At 45.0% G+C, this 15,175-nt stretch overlaps 1 protein-coding gene across 1 annotated transcript in view; it reads left to right on the top strand.

Moving 5' to 3' along the window:
* The window catches only part of pou2f2a (POU class 2 homeobox 2a), a 44,640-nt gene extending 31,282 nt beyond the window's left edge, over positions 1 to 13,358 (top strand). The window contains exons 2-16 of the mRNA XM_028399619.1: positions 4,614 to 4,676; positions 4,771 to 4,799; positions 5,115 to 5,171; positions 6,401 to 6,517; positions 7,301 to 7,573; positions 7,706 to 7,820; positions 7,935 to 8,026; positions 8,775 to 9,029; positions 9,119 to 9,260; positions 9,341 to 9,489; positions 9,578 to 9,775; positions 9,877 to 9,925; positions 10,540 to 10,678; positions 11,590 to 11,663; positions 12,994 to 13,358. Coding sequence (XP_028255420.1) covers positions 4,614 to 4,676; positions 4,771 to 4,799; positions 5,115 to 5,171; positions 6,401 to 6,517; positions 7,301 to 7,573; positions 7,706 to 7,820; positions 7,935 to 8,026; positions 8,775 to 9,029; positions 9,119 to 9,260; positions 9,341 to 9,489; positions 9,578 to 9,775; positions 9,877 to 9,925; positions 10,540 to 10,678; positions 11,590 to 11,663; positions 12,994 to 13,358 — 2,117 coding nt within the window. The remainder of the gene's footprint in view (positions 1 to 4,613; positions 4,677 to 4,770; positions 4,800 to 5,114; positions 5,172 to 6,400; positions 6,518 to 7,300; positions 7,574 to 7,705; positions 7,821 to 7,934; positions 8,027 to 8,774; positions 9,030 to 9,118; positions 9,261 to 9,340; positions 9,490 to 9,577; positions 9,776 to 9,876; positions 9,926 to 10,539; positions 10,679 to 11,589; positions 11,664 to 12,993) is intronic.
* The last annotated feature ends 1,817 nt before the right edge of the window (positions 13,359 to 15,175 follow it).

The following is a 15,175-nucleotide window of genomic DNA, read 5'->3' on the forward strand; positions in this document are numbered from 1 at the left end:
CTAAATTTTTGTTTCCGAGCTGCTTAGTAAACATTCAGTACTTTAAAGAGTAAGAGGACATGTGACACCAGCGTAGGGGCAATAGCAGAGGAGAGAGTGTGAGAGGGAGGACGAGAGGGAGAGACTAAATTTGATGTTAGAGATTAAATTTGACAGAGAGAGGCAGGTGGGAATGAAGGAATTAAGGGAAGGCAAACAGGTAGAAGGGGTTTAAAATGGAGGAGGGGAAGGTTAGACAGAAGTTCAAGTGAGATGCTCATGTGCCAGCCGAGGGAGAAGAGGGAGAGAGGAAATGAGCGGGATCCGAATAAATCAAGGATGGGGCCGAGCGGAGGACAAAGTGAGGTGTAAGGTGAGGGACAAAGTGGAGGAGCAGCGATGCTAATAGGAAGTGTGAAGCTGAAGATTGTGTTAGTCTAGATGTCAGGTCAGCTACTGTGGCTATCCCTGCTAGCTGTTAGCACCACCACAGCAGCTGTTACTTCTTCGGTTGGATGAATAATTACCTTGAAAGAACAGAGAACAACTCCTATTTCCACATTTATTTATTTCAAATTGAAGCTAAATAGGTAGATCTAGATTATCAAATCTGTTGTGCCACAGACATCCCACAACATTTGACCCCAGTTAATGGTTATGAAATCCTGCAGCATCAAATGGAGAATATGAAATGAAGTATACACAGTAAAGTGAGGTGATTTGAAAGTATAATTCCTGTGTCAGTATTCTCTAACAATGCTGGGACAGTCTACAGTACATACACAGCACCTTCACTGCTAATATAAAGCAGAGTGTATTCTCATTAAATGCACATAAATGTATCCACATCCTCTGAGCTCTGTTCTTTGAGTTCTGTTTGTGTTCATCTCTGTGACGGCCATTAAAATAAGACACCACACACCTCTGAGGTTTACCATGCATTAGATATCAGTGTATTTTAAATATAGGCAAAAAGTCAACTGAAGAAAATCCAAACCTTCTTTTAAACTATTAATAGATTCAATTATTGAAGAGGCAGCTGTTTGGATGATTGATTTTTTTTGAGTCTTAAATGACATTGGAAAACTTCCATTTTATTGGCCACATATTTATGAAAACACATATTTAATTGTCATAATTATTGATCTGAGAGCTCTTTGGCCTTCAAAGGTGGAACATAATCTTTCCTTTTTTCTGTTTTCATTTTTATTCTCTAATGTTCTCTATAATCCAGTATTTGACATTTAATCCAACAAACCTAATAGAAGTTTAAAGTGTGTGTCGTGGGTTGTCCTTGACGTTAAATATTTCATCGTCACAGCCGTTGCGGTGCGGTTGGCCGGTGGAGGCTGTGGGTGTGTGTGTGTGTTTGGGGCTGAGTGTGACGGGGGGACAGGTGGAGAAGGCAGGCAGCAGCCAGCTTGTTTGTGTGTGTGTGTGTGACTGTGAGGCGCGAGGTGGTCGAGACCATGTGCATGACCTTTGACATCCACACGCCGAACAGCGTGAGCAAACCCCCCCCCCCCTCCCCCCTCCCAAACACACACACACACACACATATAAACCCACGCGCCGTCTGTCACCGGCCCCTGACAGGCGTGACCAGGGCGGGGTGGGTGGGCAAAAAGGAGGGAGAGTAGAGGGGAGTGTGTGTGTGTGTGTGTTGAGTTTAGGACCCCTCCAGCCATCCTATCCCCCTCCTCCCTCTCTCACTCATCCCCCCTTTTTCTAATTCCCTGACAGTGACCCTGTACCCCCCTCTTTCTTTACCCCTCACACACACACACACAGGCTGGCCATGTCACCTCCACAAGACAGATACATCATCTGCCCAGTGGCCTCTCTCTCCCTCTCTCTCCCTCTCTCTCCCTCTCTCTCCCTCTCTCTCTCTCTGCTATTAGCACAGATAGGATGAGTGAGGGGGGGGGGGGCTTACATCCGAGCGGCTGCTGTCACACTGCCCCAGGCAGGAGGAGTGTGTGGGGTGGTGGCCACTATAACTTAAAATTTTACTCTGGAAAAAAGAAGAAGAAGAAGAAGGAGAAGAGCGGTGACATGTTGTGAACTTGCAGATGCATGTTACTTGTTCAGTGTGGGGTTAATGTTGAACCTAAAACCAGATCGTTGATGCGCGCTGGACAGTTGTGAGATTTGGGGTGTTTGGTCCGTTCGCATATATAAGGTGGATGGGATGGATCAGGGGGGTGGGGGTTAAAAGGCTTCATGGCCAGAGGGGTTAGGGGCAGAGATGGAGGTGAGGGAGGGGTGGGATGATAAAATGATTTTATGGGATCCCTCTCTTCATAGGCTGAGAGGATGAAGGAGTCTGAAATAATGACGTGTGTGTGTGTGTGTGTGTGTGTGTGTGTGTGTGTTTGGAGTGTTTTCATCTTTCATATTTGAATTAAATAGATTCAACATTTTATTTATATTTTTAAATATATATATATAATCACTGGCAGTATTGGTAACATACCTGGTGTGTATGTGTCGTTTCAGTATCAGAAGTGTGTTACAGAAGCTGCAGCAGCAGCAGAGGTGACATTAGATTTAGTCATGCTGGTGTCATAGTGGTAGTAAAGGCATCATTTGTACTGATATAAATATTAGGGTTAGATTATTATCATTATTTATTTTTAGATAAATGTTGCAGCAACATCAATTTCTAATCTCTTTAAAATAATAAAGATACTATAGATCATGTAAGCAGTAAATGAGTCTGTGTAAAATACAGATTATTTAATAAGAAAAAACATTTTTTAAAAGAATACCTGAATATTTTTCATTTTTTAATTGTAAGCCCGATTTTATATTTTTCTGAAGGTCAGTGTAACCAAACAGGATCTAAAGATATATTTCCAAGTGCGACTTTAACAGCTGACTTCTAATGTTGCTCTTCTAATTACTTTTAAATGACTTTCTCCTCAGTACAAACATCTGGCTTGCCTTAGTGTAGCAGTGTATTTACTCCTTATGGGTTTTAGATGCACCAGCACACACACACACACACACACACACACACACACACATCACAGAACTGCAAGTGATGTCTGACAGGGTGCTGCCACCACCTGGTTCCATGCCGCAACTGCACTCTCTAAAGAACAGCTGTGTCTTAAAGGAATGTGTGTTTATCCATATTTATGTGTAATCAGACAGTCTTGAATTGTGTCACTGTAGATCCAGTAAACAACACAACAAAGGGAAACATGATCATCCTCATCAAACCTTTCGATGTCACTTCCTGTTGTGGTGAAAATCCACATCTAGGATGGGAATAAAATACATTTGTATTGTCATAGAAATGAAATACAGATCAAGTTAAACCACAAATGTGTGCACTAAAGATTCACATTCTGGAAACTCCTCTTCAGAACTATTATTCCTCCCTTTTCTTCTCTATAACGACCTTTGAATCCTGTGTTGTTACTGCAGCCTTACGTCACTCCATCCTTCCTTCTCTCTGTGTTTCTGTTTCCAGCTTATCGCTCGCCTCCTCCTTTATGTTCCACCTTCTCTCACCACACCTTGAACTTCTCTGTGACCCAGATGATGAGATTACCACACATACGAACACTCACACTGGGCTTATATATAATTTCCAATAAGCCCTTCTTTTGTTTTTCAAGTGTCTTTTTCTTCCTCTCCTGTATGTGTGTATATACTTTCTGTTTGTATGTAGGATGTGAAGTAGACAGCAGGACAGAGGAGGAGGAACAGCAGGGTAGGCCAGGTTAGCTGATTATTTTTAGTGTTGCGCATCCAGTCAGACACCATAAGCCTCATGCCAAAGATGGAGTGTGTGCATTAAGTCACAAAGAGCTTAAATTTTCAGGTCCTTTCTTTTTGAGTTTGTACAAATCTCGAGCATGTGTTGACATTTTAAAAGCATAGGACGGACAGAAGTTAGAGGGGAGAGGGGGAAGGAGTGTATCATCCAAGATGGCGGCAGTGTGGGGGTGCTGAGTAATGTCTGGTGCTCAGGTAAGCACTTCTGTGGACCAATTAACTGCTGCACAAGTGTTCCACAAGTGACCACAAACAGAAGGTTAGTTAGGATGATTTGTGCCATGAGAAGTTCAGTCCTAACCTCAGGGGGTCAATGAAGTTTACATTTAAAAGCATTTAAAAAGGCACGATATCATCAGTTTTAAGTGTTTTTGCTCAGCAGAGGTTTCATCTTGGTTGGGTTTAATGAAAACAGGATGAAAACATCAGCAGGAGTCGTTTTTTAAATCTCTCATAATTCCTGCCTGGTAGGGGAAAAAAAATAAAAACTCTGTTTCTGTTTTATCCACACTTTCACATTGTTTCATCACTAATAGCAAAACTATTCTACTTCCACCTCTTGCCAAATACACAACTTCTACACTTGTATAGTTTTGATCATATTTTTTGGACATAACACATTTTGCTTTATATCTTTTTGAATTCAAAAGCAACCTGAGAGTATCAGAAAGACGAGCTGTTCAGGAAGCTTTGCTCATTTGTATGGCTGCATGGTGAGGATATGTAGTCATAATGGGTTAGGGCAAAAGAGTTTTTATTGTTTAACATATAAGCTAAAGACTTGCATGTGACAAAAATATTACAATTCAAGAAAAATCTCAAAATATTTGTGTTTTTTTCTGCAGATATCAGGATGTCTAAAGCAGGGGAGGAGAAGCCTGGAGCTGACTATCTAGGGGACAGTTCAGGTATAACGCACACGCACACACACACACACACACACACACACACACACACACACACACACACACAGTTTCTGATTAATGTCCCTTTGTGTTTCAGATTCAGACAGAAACAGCCCTGATGACCAGGTTGGTATTTTGACACTAAGAAGGCTGAGCATGTTTTTTGAAACATGCACACTCATAAATAAATACATAAATAAATAAATATGGCCGTGTTTAACAACATATACCTTATTGTTTACTGAAATAAAATATTAAAACTGTTTTTTTTTCTCCAAATCAAAACAGTATCTAGTATTACAAGTAACTCTCAATGTATCGGCCCACTGGGTACCTGTTGACACAGCTTACAGTGTGTAGTGTTCCATCTGAATCCATCATCAGGTGATATTGATCTTCTGAATGTGTCATTCATTTTTTAACATGTGTGTTTTGCTGCAGGTCCAGACGATGAAAACCGGCTCCTTCACTCTCTCCCCAACTCCGGCTGGAAGCAAGGTGAGCCAGTGCTGACACGCAGTGTGTGTGTGTGTATGTGTGTGTGTGTGTATGTCTTGGTACCTTGCCAGCGTCTAACTGCTCATAAATTTTCTTTCTAATTTAAACAGATATTTTCTGTTCTGACTCAAATTCTTTAAATATCTCATAACGTTGTTAAAACATTGAACCAGACTGGGCCGTAAGGACATGTGCGTAGCTGTAGGCATGACTTTGATGCCAGTATGAGATGTCCAATATTCAAATCATGGAGCTGTGTCCAGACCCACCTCTCTTTCCAGAGAGGCCAACAGAGAAAGGGCAGGAAGATAAAAAAAGGACGTGAAAGAGGTGACAGTGAGTGATAGACATGAAGATGCAGCACAGTGCGGCCTGTGATGGATGGGAAATGACAGGGCTGTGAGCAGGTAACGACAGCTAGAGGTCAGAGGTCAGGGGCTTTGGAATTTTTCTGACACCATGAAAACGAGGAAGATTGACTTGTACATTTTGGACAAATGACCGGTAAATGCTTCAATCTGGGGGGGTCAGCAGAAAGACAGAGGCAGGATGGCATTCATGAAATCAGACAAAGGAGTGGGAGTTCCTGGTTTTTTCACATTCACTTACTCCAGCATTCTTGGGGAAACATGCTCCTGACTTTGTGGCTAACCCCATGATTTACATTATCCTGTGAGGCGGCTGGATTCTTTCAAGATTGGTGAGATCACAAACTCACACAGATCCAAGCTGAGAAGCTAACCACAGGAGGCCTGAACCAATCAGAGTCCTGCGAAGAATTACTGGAAGTTCAGGAGCGTGTTGGTGTGACAATAGCAAAAAAACAGCTATTTATTCTTAAATATTTTGTCTCTGTTTTGGTTTCAGCAAGTCTTTCTGGGGATGTTTTCTGCTGCCTTCTAGCTTACTAGGAAGGAGTGGTTGCTGTCTTGTGATAGATGATTGTTTGGTGGTTCATTCAGTCACCTGCCGAGTGTTGTTGAGAGCACCTGTCCTTTCTGTACAGTTTCCAAGGGCAACTTCCCAGGTGGTCCTGTGTAATAAACCATCAGGCACGTCGCATTTTAGACACATCGTCCAAGAGACATTTTCTTTCTCAGACCTCTCAGACAACCAGCAAAATATCCACAGAAACGTCAGATCACATGAACACGGCTGAGAGCAAAGCTGATGCAACGTGTTCTTAAGCAGGTTTTTTTTGTAAATGACTCCTTTTTTTTCTCTTTCAGGGAAAGAGTGAGGAGAGATCTGAGATAACACACAGCACTGCACCTCCCTCTCAGCAACAGCAGCAGACTCAACACCACCACACACAGCTGATGCTTGCCGGCAGTCAGCTAGCAGGGGTGAGAAAACACACATGAACACACACAGGAAATTATACGAGCAGAATGGTGCTACCCAGTCACAAGTGGCTCTCTGATATAAAGATTGAAAAGTGTCTGAACATGAGAACATCAGGTTTTTTTTTATTTGATTTTGTTGCAAATTTAACTGCAACATTCAGTGCCTGCATCATTCCTGTTAGCAGTAACAGAAGTACCACAACACTTTGCATAAGCACTCAGTTCGACTGCACACATATGTGCACAGGGCTGAAAAACTCTGAGCCTTTAGGCCACAAACGCATCAATCACTGCTTGTCGCTTGCTGGGAAAATAAGCAAAACATCATCATTTAATGTTTTGTGATGAATGATTTTATGACCAGCTCCAAACATGCTTCAAGTCATAATGATATGTTCAGAGAATGTGAAACTATCCTGCTGTAACAAGCTGTGTGTAGCTCCCCTGACTGTAGCTGTCATGAGGAACAAGACATCACTTGCACACAGTGTTTACAGTGAGGTGGAATACCTGAGCTGAATGTTCTTTACCTTAAAATGAGTGGCTTTTCCTGCTTGTCTTGCTCTGGCATGCGTTTACTGTTGGCTAACAGTCACCTACTCCTATGAACCTGGAATTCACAGCTGATGCTTCTCTGCTCTCTCTCTGTCTGTTTCTTTATTTTCTTACACCTCGCCTGTATCTTTCCTTATTTTTCCTTCCTGTGTGCATGTTTCTGTTCTCATCTCACTTCCCATTACTCTCTCTCTCTCTCTCCCTCATTCTCCTCTTGCTCCCTCCCAGCTTGCCGCTCTCCTCCCGGCCCAGCAGCAGCTGCTCCTCCAACAGGCCCAGGCTCAGCTCTTGGCGGCAGCCGTTCAGCAGTCAAACGCCGCCCATGCCGCTCACGCTGCCCACGCCGCCGCGCAGCAGCAAGCGAACCAGCAGCAGCAGCAGCAGCAGCAGAGCCAATCACAATCCCAGCAGCAACAGCCAAACAAACAGGAACAGACTGTCCAAGCCCCACCTCCACCACCACAGCTGGCCCTGTCGCAGCCAATCCAGCTTACAGCGCAGGTACGAGCTTTATTTACCCGCCTGTATTTTATTGGTGATTGATCCTGATAGATAAATGACAAAATATCATAGTCAGGGGACCCATTTACACCTCATCTAATGTCACATCAATTTAAAATGTTTGTGTTACAGGACATCCAGCAGTTGTTGCAGCTCCAGCAGCTGGTTTTGATGCCGGGTCATCCTCTCCAGTCTCCAGCCCAGTTCCTTCTGTCTCAGCCAGCACAGGCTCAGCAGCCCCAGCAGGGTGAGTGAGCAGCCGGGTGGCAGTACAGCGTCTCATGGTCCTCGTGCAGCTCGAGCTTTGTTTCCTTAAGAGATTTATCTGACTCTTTATGGTTGGCTGGTCTTCATGTCACAGGTTTGCTCTCAACACCAAATCTGATCCAGCTACCTCAGCAAAGCCCAGGGGGACTACTGTCAACGCCACCCCGCCTTGGACTCCAAGCACAGGTGGGAACTACTAACTGCACTTCGATGCTTTGAATTCTCTAAACGTTGTAAATCAATAAGTGTCATTTTCTGCTTCAGCACAAGTTACTTTCTGATTTAAACAAATAGCTGATTGCTGTCTGTCAGAGGACGCTGTATTTCCATCATGTTTTATGGGTAATAGCTGCTGTTTAAAGTCCAACAAGGTCTTGGATCTTAATCGCATATATTCACTCGCAGCTCATTTTAGTGTCCTCGCCCTTTAATGTCCACGTAACACAATGCATGAATGCATCCTCACACGTCCCAGGGCCGTTATAGATTTGTGATTAAGCCGTGATGAAGTCATGTCAAACACAATGATGAGGTGTGCCCTCTTTGCCCATGCGTTTTGTGCACGCAGACGTGAATGCAAATGAGCCGTGTAGCAGCAGATACCATGCATGATGTCGGGTCAATTAGCAGATACTCCCAAAGCGAGCAGGGTCACAGCCCTCACATGCTGTAATTGGCTTCTGTTGTCAGTTGACATAGTGGGAACCCAAAGATTGAGCACAGCTGAATTTGAGTTTTTTTTTTTCTCCTGTTTAGAATAAAAGGCATCTTTTACTCTCCCTGCTGATTACTTCATCTGTATTCACTACCAAGTTTATTACAATTCCCTAAAAATGGAGGTGCTTTTTTTCTCCCTGCATGTGTAGAATTCACCCGGAAAGAGTGTTGATTTAGAGGCCACTCTAATTAACCACACATGCACTTAATGTTACAGAGGGAGAAGAGCAGTGATGCTGGAAGCAGCAGCAGCGGAGGATCCTTAGTTGCCACTGGCAGCAGCGGTGTGGGAGTCGTGACATCTGTGGGAGCCACCTCCGCCTCCAGCAGCACCATGGCTTCTTCATTAACTTCAGGCTTGACTCCCGCGTCTCACGCCGGTCACATGGGGGAAGAGCCCAGCGACCTGGAGGAGCTGGAGCAGTTTGCCCGCACCTTCAAGCAGCGACGCATAAAACTAGGATTCACCCAGGTGAAGGGGCAGCAGAAGGGCGTATGGAAATGTGTCTGTGTGTGTATGTGTGTGTACATGCGCTGACGCTGATCGTCTTTATCCGTCAGGGCGATGTCGGCGTGGCTATGGGCAAACTTTACGGCAACGACTTCAGCCAGACCACCATCTCCCGCTTTGAAGCGCTCAACTTGAGCTTTAAGAACATGTGCAAGCTGAAGCCACTGCTTGAGAAGTGGCTGAGTGATGCAGGTGAGTCTTCACTCATGATATCATCCCTCGTTTTATGTTCTTTCTGTTCCCTTTTCTCATGTTTCCTTCCTCTCTTTCAGAAACCATGGCGGTGGACAGCATGCTGCCAAGCCCCTCCTCCATCTCTTCCCCCTTGCTGGGCATCGAGGGTCTACCTGGCCGTCGCAGAAAGAAACGCACCAGCATCGAGACCAACGTGCGAGTTGCCCTAGAGCGCAACTTCTGCACGGTGTGTGAATCACCTCGGTATTTTCCAACTTTATCAGTTCTGCCCCATCTGAAAGTTTGCTTATCAGGTTAGTGTTTTCCCTCCACAGAACCAGAAGCCTACCTCGGAGGAGATCCTCCTGATGGCGGAGCAGCTCAACATGGACAAGGAGGTGATTCGCGTTTGGTTCTGCAACCGCCGGCAGAAAGAGAAGCGCATCAACCCTTCCAGCAGCACCACCCCTCCCCTGCCCTCCCAGACCTCGCCTGTTGTGACGCACAAAGCCTCCTGCTACAGCCCACACATGGTACAGTCAACCCTGAGACACCTTTACTGCATGCTGACTTGATTATTTATTTCACAGTAGAAAGGAAGTATATTTACTGATTTTTTTTTCTCTGTTTTCAGATATCGAGTCAGGGTCTGTCCCAGGGCACCACCAGCCTCAGCACAACAGGTGAGCTGTAATTACTGTTTATGTCCATGTGCAGTGTCATCAATAAATGATTAAAGGTTAGAGCAGTGTGCTACACTGTTGTGTTTTTGAACCCAAAAGTCAGTCATGGGAAAATTAAACTGCTTCTGACATTATTTGAGGAAGTGATTTGATGAAACACTGAGAGATCATCACTTAAAAAAGGATTTCTGAAAGAGGACTACTGAAATAGAAAACAATGAGGTTTTGTTGGCAACAACACTGAAGCACTGGCCCCATCTTGAGTTGTTTACCTCCATGAGTCATGACTCGTCCTCATGATTTATAGACCTTGGCTACAGTGTGAGCCATCCCGGGCTTCACAGATATGACGGATGACCTGACAGGTAACAAACACAGCTGGAAATTTATTGGCCCGTTGAACCGAGGCTAATACTTTGCAGTCACAAACTTCTCTCCAGTCTGAAGTCGAATGGAGTTGAAGATGACACTCAAAAAGCTCAGGAAGCCGACTGCAGATGAAGAATACTGTCGGCAAAGTGTTTGTTCAGTGATAACACTGTAACTCTTCAAGTACGATGACAACGAACACTGCCACACGGCACCAGTGTCATCCCTTTTTCTCTTCTTCTCAGGTGCCAGCTTGTCACCTTCAGCATCCTGCCCAATGACTCCGGTCAGCTCAGCTGCCACTTCGTCTTCTGTGACTCCGCCTCCTCATAGCACAGCCAGCCCAGCTCCTCCCAGCATCGGGGCCACTGGGCTGAACACTGGGTGAGTGCCACTGCCGGCCTTCGTTTTACTGCAGTATAATGTCCCGCACAAAAACGGAAACAGTACAAACATGCTATACACACACACGCCTCTACAAAGCAGTTTTTTTCTCTCATATACACTGCATAATGCTTTTAGGTCAGTCAGAATCATGCAGAATTTTTGTCATGTGATGGCTGGTAACGAGGAGATATTGCCGGGTGGCTCAGCCATCGAAAGATGTCAGACTGCAGTTGCAGCATCTGGCTACATTACTGTGGCAAACAGTGAAATAAGCGATGACACTTGAAAAGATGTGATCTATATGCATGCTCCTGCTCAGAGTCTACGAGCTCTTGGCGCTGCCTATCATGGAGCTTTGAGGTTCTGCACGGGTCTCAGAGCTCTGACCCGTCACTGTGTGCTTTATGCTCATGTTGGCTGGACCTTCTTTTCATCTCCAGGCTAAAGCATTGGTACCTACTTATTTATAAATGTATGCTAGGTCAGCTTCCCCCCTACTTACACATGCTTAGTGTAGTTACAGCCTTCCTTCCCATGGCTTTTTTTTATATTGTCCGAATGTTCGGTCTGAGCTGGGGAGCTGGGGCTTTTAATTCACTGCTACATGGAATATCCTACAGAACATTTCATTTTAAAATGTTTACAGTCTGTAAACTGTAGCTATATGTATTATTTGATGGTCTGTTTTGGATCTTTTGGACTGTATGTTGGTGACATGTTTTGCTGCCTGTCTTGCAAAAGAGATTTTTAATCTCAATTAAGAAATATGCCTCGAAACAAGCCTGATAAGTATATGTTGGGTTTGCATCATTAATAATTTTTTTCTACATGTTTGAATGTGTGTGTGTCTCTGTGTGTCTCTGTGTGTGTGTGTGCGTACGCAAACTTGCGATCCATCCACATTTCAGGAACACAATGATGGGAGTAAGCACAGGGATGAACCAGGCCCTCATTGGCAGCAATCCTTTGGCTACCATGCAAGGTGTGTGTGTGTGTGTGTGTGTGTGTAGGTGCATGCAGCCTGTGCCCTCTGGCCCGGCGAGTCCTCGTGTCTGTCCATTTCTAAAGGCCGCTTCCCATTTCACCCTTCATCCATTCTGTCCGAAATGAATTTCCTTGCAAAGCCGCAGATGACAGTAGCCAAAAGCAAGCCGACTTCACACTCCTCCTCCTCCTCCTCAGCACAAACTTTCTGAATCGCTCAGTATGGTGAAAGATTCAATTTCATTCTCATACAATAGCCTGCTATTATCAAAGAGTGCAAGAGCCCCTTATGGCAAAGCTTAGGAGGCCAAGTCAGCTTACAGTAAACAGTTGAACAGGCACAATCCCCTCCCTCTCAATATCAAGGCCTGCTGGCTAAATAACTAGTTTTCACTCAAAATTCCCCTTTTTGAAAGAGACGATCTGCTCCTAAATCAATTAAGCATCACAAATAAGCTCAGCTTTGAATCCGTCAGGTGCTCCATCTGCCTATAGCGCAGATTCAGACCCCCCCCCCCCCCCCCTCTTTTTCTCCCCGTCATTCAGAGCCGGCGTCCTCCGGGCCATGTGTTGATGAGAAGGATACAGCCTGTTATGGAAACTGCAGCTCTGGCACTGTCAGCTCTGATAGAGTTATAGGCTGAAGGAGGGAAGAAAGAGGAGGTCGAATTGAAGCGTCGACGTGAAAGGATTTTAGCTCTGGTCCCCTCAGGGGCCACACGTGCTATGAATGTTTACACTGTAATGGATGCTGTTACTGCTGCAGTCCAAACATTGGCAGGTGTCAGTCAGCAGAGTTTACAATGATGGACAAAGGATTCTGTCATGGAGAAGCAGAAAAATATTTTCACTCATTGTTTGAAGAGTGCGCCCCCTACTGTCGCTCATTAGGTTTTCACTTTCATGCTTTTCCTGTTTATGCATGTGCCATAAATTATCCTGCCGTCTTCGTCCTGCCGTCATCTGTTGTCTCCTTTATAAGGTTTAGAATGTATTCATTACCCACAGAATCATTTTCACTTCTAAAGGCTCAGTTCACACAAAGTAAAGACGCAGTAAGCCGATGTGGTTTAATGGGTCTGTCATTCAAATAAATGAATAAAGTCTTTCAGCCTTTTCTGCTCTCACAGCTTTCATAATGATTAGAGTTTGTTGTTATTTGTGTGAACTGATCCTTCTTTCATCATATCTGCTTTAAATGTTTTTCCTTTCCCTGTTTACTGACTTCTGTTTGCTCCGATCTTTCATTCTGCCGTTACACGTTCAGAAGTTTTACTCTTTCTTGTCTTTGTCCTCCTCTGTCTCCGTCTTCGCCGTCCCTCCTCCAGCTCTGGCAGCCAGCAGTGGTCAGCTGCCTATCTCCAGCCTCGATGGGGGTCACATGCTTCTGGGAGGACCTGGGGGTCCCGCTTCCCTTCGCCCGTCTCTCTTCCTCAACCGCCCCACCCTCCTCCCCATGGTGACAGGCTCCATGGCGACCTCTACACCCGCCATGGGAATGATCAGCAGCAGCAGGCTTGGTGGCTGCGGCCCAAGGCCCCCAATTTCCCAATCTCCACCCGCCGGCACCAGCAACCTCATGAGCCCGACTTCGTGCCCAGAGGAATCCGCATCTCCTTGTTCAAGTCCAGCCTCTTTCTGTTCCTTCAGCGAAGCCTCGCCACCTCCCCTGGGAGGGGCCATGGCCGAGTGATCCCTGACTGACAGCCAAAGTATCCTATCAGAGGAGGAGGAGGAGGAGGAGGAGGAGGAAGAGGAGGAGAGCTTTAAAAATCTAGATTTACAACCTCGCCTTTCTACCAAAGCCATCTCTCTGTCTGATCCATCTCTGAGCGTGTCTCTTTCTCTTTGTGTCTCCCACTGAAGTCTTCTGAAGCCAAAAATATACACAGACGGATGAGGGGAGGAAGCAAAGAGAAAAAGAGGGAGGATGGAGAGGATAGAGAGAACTGCAGAACAAAGGGGGGGGGGGGCATTTGAAACCAAAAAAATGATCAACAGCTGGAGAGGTGGCACTGAGGAGTGCTAGTTTGCTGGCATCAGCTGGAGAAGAAAAAAAAACCTCGATGAGGGCAGGGATGAGGACTGAAACTGTGTGTGAGAAATGGGAGGCAAAGAAAAGACTTGTGTAACAAGCCCGGAAGGTCACGTGGTGAGAAGAAGAAAATATGCTCGAAGAGAACACACACTTAGCGAAGATGTAAACCAAAATCTCCAAATACCAAAAACTGAAAACCAAAAAAAAAGACACAAAAAAACCCCACAACAAACGGAGAGAAAAGCTTTAGTTCAAAGAGACTCTTACACTGATCGGTCCAGGGTCGGTTCAGTACGTCAGTCTGCATCACGCCACACATTTTCCATTTCACTCAGGATTTCATTTTTTTTATGTTCAGTTTACAAACATGTATTTTTCTATTGTTTTGTATTCACACAGATTTACAGCTGATCCCACGTGCAGGATATCTACCTACCTCTCTCTACAGCGTCACACTGATCACCCTTACATGACCACAGAGTGTGTTTGATTTATTGAGCCTGGAGTAGCAGATGGGTGGAGTTTACTGCTGTAATTAGTGCAGTGTTCGGTACAAGTCCGATCCTTATATGTTGTAGTACAAAAATAGCTTTCCTATGAATGCCGGAGCTTTCTGGTATTCATTAACTCCAAACATGTGGCAGAACCTCCCTGCTGGCAGCCATACATGTTGGAAACTCTGCACTCTGTTTAAATGAACATGCTGGTCAAGCTGGAAGGTCCACAGGGAATTATTTTGGGATAATTCATCTTAATTTTCACTAAAGAAAAAGCATTTTAATCATCATCATCATCATCATCATCCTCACCACCATTGTTGTCTCTGCTCAGACCAAACTACAAACTGAACAGTTCTGTAGCTGCCTACAAAGCGGATACACTCGAGCCACAGGCAGATGTAGACAAACTCTGGATTTTTTCAGCATTATTTGCCTTCTTTGATTTATTATCATCACCATGCCATCCTCCAGACTGCTCATCCACCACCAGACAGTCACTCTTGGATACCAAAGCATCGCCTCTGGCAGCGTTGTCTCTGGATTCGCCCGGGAGACGAGTGTCCAGACAAAACCTCAGCAGTGTCAAAGGGAAAACACACACACACACTACAAGCATAAGAAAGACCAAAAAAACAAAAAACAATGAACAAAAGAAAGAGGTGAAGCACCGGCATTCCCCTCACTGCCCCCAAACCCCTGCCCTCCATCCCTCCCTCCCATCTGCCCCTCTCCTTTTGTCTCCAAAGATCAGATCAAAGGGCCAAAAGAAATGAGGAGGAGAAGAAGAAGAAGAGGAGAAGCGGTCAGGAGCGGAGGAGCCAAAGGTATAAGAAGCTGCAGGGGAAAAGAAGAAGAGGAGGAGGAGGAAGAGGAGCGGGAGGAGGTGCGCTGGAAATGGCGGACCAAAAAACCAAAAAGTAACCCAAAACCAAAAGCTACTACTACTGCTACTAGTTATGTATGAGTGACTGA

Source organism: Parambassis ranga, chromosome 2 (assembly GCF_900634625.1).
Source record: "Parambassis ranga chromosome 2, fParRan2.1, whole genome shotgun sequence".
Lineage (NCBI taxonomy): Eukaryota > Metazoa > Chordata > Actinopteri > Ambassidae > Parambassis > Parambassis ranga.